The sequence below is a fragment of the Toxotes jaculatrix genome, chromosome 11, assembly GCF_017976425.1.
Source record: "Toxotes jaculatrix isolate fToxJac2 chromosome 11, fToxJac2.pri, whole genome shotgun sequence".
Taxonomy (NCBI): Eukaryota; Metazoa; Chordata; class Actinopteri; family Toxotidae; genus Toxotes; species Toxotes jaculatrix.
Genome location: NC_054404.1, coordinates 13836940 through 13842910, shown reverse-complemented (window position 1 = coordinate 13842910; position 5971 = coordinate 13836940). Strand labels below are relative to the sequence as shown.

Sequence of the window (5971 nt, the reverse complement as noted above, 5' to 3'; positions counted from 1 at the left end):
GGCCCAAATGTAAATACATAAATGTTTTTAGGCATCAAACCTTAAGCAGTTTTGATAGTAGCAAGTCTTAAATCTTGTTTTTATTCAGTGTTTGTATGGTTTTCTCTTTAACTTCTATCTTGTGGCTTACGTTTTTGTTTCATTGATTGTATTTTTTTGTGAATTTTATTTCATCAAAAGGTGCTGTACCAAATAAATATATTATTACTATTGTTATTATTTATTAAATTAAAGCCTTAAAGCAGTAAATGATGTCATATAATCCTGTTTTCCCAGATTAACACCCAGTGTCTGTGAAAAAGGCAGAAAGTCAAATCTATGTGCTCTAATTTCTGTTGCGTAACATGACACTTACCATTAGCTTTTAGCCTCAAGGAAATTTTCTGCTACCGAAGCATTCAATTTAGTCTGGTGTCAGCCCATTTGTGAGCACCAGCAGAGATACATCTCTAAGTAACGCAATCCACTGTTTTGATGAATCTAGCCTTGATTATTATGTGTTTAGTTTATACTGCAAGAATCCAAATGAGTGTTTTTTCTTCTTGTGTAATGAAATATTTGTCATTATTATAACAAAAAAAAAAATCCCCTCCCTCAAAGAAACAAAAGTGAGACAAGTTTGTGAAAAATGCTACAAATTGCCGTCTCCACATCCACAGACAAATGGAGTATAACTGCAGAGAAGCAGACTAAGATGTGAATCTACTACGGCATGAAGCACAAATACTGTTTTCAGTCAGTTAACATTCTTCTCATGACTGTCATTTTTTTTAGCTTTTTTTCAGTGTTTGTGCAAAGTATAATGTTTTACACTAAATGAAGCAGAGAGATGAGAGTTTTTTGAAAGTAATTAAGACAAGTTATGCCACTATTCGATTAGATGTATAACTATCGCAAGGGACAATCGGATAATGGTAGTGCACGGTGTAACAGTAACAGTCAAAAAGTCAGTTAACTTTTTCTAAAGTTAGTACTGAAATGTCTACTGTCAGATGATAACTTCAGCCCTTCTATTAAAAGAAAAAAAAAAGGGACAAGTTCTATTCAAGGTGCCCCAAAATTTAACATACTCTGGGGCAGAATTGGGTGACCTTTCAATGAATTAGAAAAGAAAAAAAACATCTCTCTAGGGTGCATGTGTGAGAAAATAAGATGCCATGATAAGTGCCCTTAAAATGAAGAGGAAAAAAAGGTGACGTGCCCTATGGGGTACACTGTGTGGGAGAAAAACATTGTGAAGTGTTCTTCCAGCAGCCACATAGCAACCTTTCATAAGTCAGTGTTGAATTAATTATGCCATCGAGGTGTCAGTGACACATTATTTGCAAGACTAAAAATTAATTTGCTAGGATCATATAGTCATATATGATCAATAAACTGAATCAGTAAACATTAGCAATGAATCTGGAATTACAAATATTTGTGCATGTATGTTACATGGATATATTATTTGCCACATGAACATGTTCATCCTCTTCTGTCTCCCACTGACTTTACATGAACACCTCTTGAGACAGATGAAGAATCAAATCTCACAATATGAGCCAAACCTGCTAGTAATTGACTCTGAATTGAATCTCGCACATTGGACGTGCTTTTCAACAAGTTGTATCCCCAGAAGATTATCAGCCAGCAGACAGCCGTCACTGCACAACCACCACTGATAAAGCAAGTAATGTCAGTTTTTATGTGGTCAGGGCAAACATAGAAAAGGTGGACACAATCCCAGAAACACTTGTGTAACATGGTGCAATCCAGTACAACACCACCACAAATTACAGCCTCAAAATATCTGTCAAATCAACACCTTTCTGACATACTGTCCACAAAAACTGATCGAGGTTAGTGTTTGTTTTTTTTTGTTGTTTGTTTTTTACTGAATTGCAGTATACTGCACAGGCATTTATGTTATTGTATTCACCCTCTGCGCATAGACAGTATAAACATCAATGTGGATTTGTCTGTCCTTCCACTCAAAGAAAAGAAAGAAAGAAAAATCCTCTTGGAACAATATATTTGCACTTTATTGAGGAAGCGAACACTGGACAATAACTTCTTGTTTAATTATAACGTGAGAATATAAAAGCTGTGAAATTATACAAGGCAGTTATTTAAATCTATTGTTTGTACATTCTAGGCTGTGGAGGCAAGATCATAAATGTTTCTTTTCAGAAACATTTAGCATATAATAAGAGTGCATAATGTCATGACTCTCAGCACTCAACAGAGCAGGTGTGTGAAGATGTGAAGCAGACAACAGTCTGTCTCTGGACTCTTCAGCACTTGCACTCCCTGCTGTGCACTCAGTTCAACCATGTGGCATTTTATCTCAGAACAGACTATAAAAAGTTCCAGGGCTTCACATTGTCACAGGCACAGACACTAGCAGCACATCGGTAACTTACAGCACAGTGATGTGAAGTAGAGGTAACCAGCAGCATGTTTAATTGACTGTATTTAACATTATACCATGTATTTCATTTGGACAGACATTAGGGAACAGTCTGTTCATGCTTTACTGTTCAATGTAGCCGCACAGGCAAAACTCTGTTGGTTTTAGTAGTAAAAATTAGGTCATAAACTTCCCCATCCTTGCAAATGCCTTTAACATCACCAAATACTATTAGCAGCTGTTGAATGTGACAGACAAAAAGCTTTTGCAATGACAGTAGAAAAACACATTCCAACATGTAATAATCTTGCACAATAACATTGCTGAAAATGCCTCAGTGCCTAAAAAACAAAAATTGGGGTAATAACAGTCTGTGTCCTTCATGTGTGTGCCCCCACGCTGCGGTCAGGGAGGGTAGAAAGCACTGTCAAAACAGTCTGGGTGTACGCGTCTGTCAGGAATGTCAAAGTCATGTAGCGGCTCTCTGCCCGGGCTCTGTGTCAAGAGCTCCACGTCTTCATCTGAGGTAGAGGGATGAGTGAGGATGATCCGTGGGATCTGTCAGATGATTGCCAGAGAAGGAAACAAGATTTAGAAGGAAAATAAGCAAGTCAGATGCTGAAGTCTCAGAAAAATCATGTCATATAATAGTCAACTGTTTGTTTTCACAGCATTTCTTTTTTATTTATAAAAGACTAAAATGAGGTGAATTTAAGTGTGAGAAAATATTGTGAATAGTATGTACAAACGATGGATGAGAAATCTGCTTACTGTCATTGTGTGCTTGCCAACTTGAAGTGAATCTTTTTTCATCAACGTCTCTGCCTCCAGTTCAGATAAGGTCCTTTTCCGGTCACTCTCCAGATCAGACTGAAATAAAAAGGCATGACAGAAGAAAAACAGTGTACAATAATACCTTTTTTTTTTTGAAGATACACCCCAAAGATGTCTTGAGACATGTTGTAAAACAATGGTGAAACTTAAAAATGTGTATTCTGTTTGTGTTGTGATTTGAGTAAACCACCCACAATGCTGTTGCCGTTGCAGACAACCGCCTCAATCTTCTTGGGCAAACAGTCTTCTGTGCTTTCAATCTTGGGCTGTTTGTTTCTCTGGCCTCCACTGTCCTGGCTGCAGAGCTGTTGGACCATCACGTCCTGAGGATCCTGAGGCACGTCCAGGTCACACACCTCACGAGGAAGCAGCCTCTCTCTGAGTACTTTCATCTTGATGCAGCTCCCAGCATTCCTAAGGGCGCTGACCGCTTCGTGGTGAGTCACCCCCTGCATGTTGAGGCCGTTGACCTGGATGGACCATGGTCACATTATACTTTTAGGGGCCAGTGAAAGTAGGAGCTCGAGTCAGAGGTGAGGAATTGAGCCACACCACAGAGACATAGGGTCTCTGTAAATAGAATGTCTATTCCCACTACAGGCACTGATTCCTAATAAACTTCAACCTACCAAGGTGTGAATCTAAAGCTTGGTTTTGAATTTTTATTTGCTGTTTTATATTTGTCAGCCTACTGTTGGCTTTATCACTGAAAAAGAGTCCCAGCTGAGTGTCCTCTGCTGGTCTTATGATGCCCCCCATTGGTCACTAAAGGAAAACCAGCAGGAAGTAGTTGGGTTTTACAATGATATTCCTATAGCCAATCTACATATACATACATGTGATTTTCATTAAGGCAACAATATTTCACATGCTGACTTATATATTTGAGAGTGGTTGAAAGAAAAAGAGAATACAAAAACAGATGGCAAACATGAGAAAAATGATTCCCCTCCTACCTCCATTAATCTATCTCCGACATGGATCCCTGCCTTTTCTGATGGCCCCCCCTTTGTTACTCGGGAAATAAAAATGCCCTGAAAGGAAATAAACATATTAGCCTGGATAAAAATGGTAATACAAACACAGTCTAAGCTTTTTTTTCTGCAGCTAAATTATGTAACCATGGGAATTTAAGAAAACCAAAGTAACCATCAAACACTCAAGTAGCGATGGGGCCGATCTAATCCCCTATCGGTATCAGGTTCCGATACCGATCCGATCCAGTATTGCTATCGGGTTCCGATACCAACATAATTCATGGATCGGAAATTTATGATCCAACCTGCAGAGATTTCCAATACATGAACCGTGTCTGTGCTTTAATGTTGTCTGCTGAAATGACTGCACAAGTGATTCCCTGCCGTCTGCTCGGCTAACTGGCTGCAAACTGTGGAATGGATTTCCTGAACAGAGACATGTCTCAATGTGACACAGAGTAATGAGACACGCGCCGTTCAGGAAATCCCTTCCACAGTTTGCAGCCAGCTAGCAGACTGTTAAAAGGATTTCCTGTTTCCTGACTCTCTCAAATTGAATCGAAGGCAACTGAACTTGTATTTGTTTTTCTGACTTTCTTTTCTGACCTTATATTTTACAAGTTGCCTTTTGGGACACACATGCATACATTCGTACATATCATACTTGCCTGTAGAGAAGATTTATTACAGAATCATATAAAATCAACAATAATGATAATAATTACGGATACACCTTTCGGTTCTTTCGGTTTTCGGCCTTGGTTTCCTCATTTTCGGTTTTCGGTTTCGGCCAAGAATTTTCATTTCGGTGCATCCCTAATAATAATCATATTAAAGCAAACTGAGCTCTGGTATTGGAATAGTATCAGTATCAGCAGATATCCAAATTCAGGTATCAGGATCGGATCGGAAGAGAAAAAATGTGGATCGTTGCATTCCTACACTCAAGGCTGCTGCTGTTTCTTGCAGTTTCTTGCCAATGTGTTGTAAGTGACTGGCCAATGCCGGCACCCCTGCACCAGCACTTACCTCATCATGGTCTTTGTAAGGCAGAGAGCCCTTCCCACCAGCAATGCTGATCCCCAGACTGCCCCTCTGGCCAGACACTTTGATCTGTAACTATGAGGAAATTGTTTTGTTACAAACAAAATAGCTTAATAATTTAAATGCAGCCAAGGCCTGAGTGGAGCAAAGCACTCAAGAGTTAAGAAACAAAAATTAAATTAGCAATAATTTAATTTCCTACAGTGCTTTGTGCAAACATGCAGAGATATTGTTTAAGAAAGAAACAGTTACTCTTAATGGCACTTGGGAGATGAATGATTCCTGAAGAGGGGTCTTCTCTGACACTAAAGAAGATTTCAGATGCCCTGTCATGGAGGAGACCTTTATGCTGTGGACAGGGTTTCCTTGGAGACTGGACCCAGCATTGAGAGCTTTGTGATGCTGAAATTTCCCGCCCTCTCGGGTTTCACTTCTCTGATGGCGAAATCGACGTGGCAAGGCATTGTTTTCTGACAGCTGGCCTGAAAGATCCTGGTGGAAAGAAATGAGTGGAAGCTTTTACTGTCTGCCTACAAGATGCATCAGTGGAGCCTAATATTTAGGGCCCAAGCACGAAATTTGTGCAAAGCCTTGTTGTAACTGAAGAGATTATTATTAGTCTCCTCTTTTATTTTTCTTCTGCCGCATTGTCGGCTAATTTGACCCCCTGAAAATGCTCAAAAAGTCACCAAGCTTTGCCCAAAATTGTCCCCCAATGAAAATT

At 39.4% G+C, this 5971-nt stretch overlaps 1 protein-coding gene across 1 annotated transcript; it reads right to left on the bottom strand.

Annotated features, from left to right (window-relative positions):
- Window positions 1–2243: 2243 nt before the first annotated feature.
- On the bottom strand, window positions 2244–3562 carry LOC121189934. The gene is made up of 3 exons (XM_041050415.1): window positions 3421–3562; window positions 3164–3262; window positions 2244–2950 (listed from the first exon to the last, which is right to left on the bottom strand). The coding sequence occupies exons 1-3, from the start codon at window positions 3541–3543 to the stop codon at window positions 2798–2800; spliced, it is 375 nt and encodes a 124-aa protein (XP_040906349.1). The 5' UTR covers window positions 3544–3562; the 3' UTR covers window positions 2244–2797.
- Between the last annotated feature and the right edge of the window lie 2409 nt (window positions 3563–5971).

Bases quoted from the DNA above. Each gene is read 5' to 3' on its own strand.
- LOC121189934 (XM_041050415.1), bottom strand. From the start codon at position 3,543: ATGGTCCAACAGCTCTGCAGCCAGGACAGTGGAGGCCAGAGAAACAAA. The intron at 3,263-3,420 runs GTGGGTGGTTTA...TTTTTATTTCAG, and splicing joins TCTGCAACGGCAACAGCATT to TCTGATCTGGAGAGTGACCG. The intron at 2,951-3,163 runs GTAAGCAGATTT...ATCATCTGACAG, and splicing joins TTGGCAAGCACACAATGACA to ATCCCACGGATCATCCTCAC.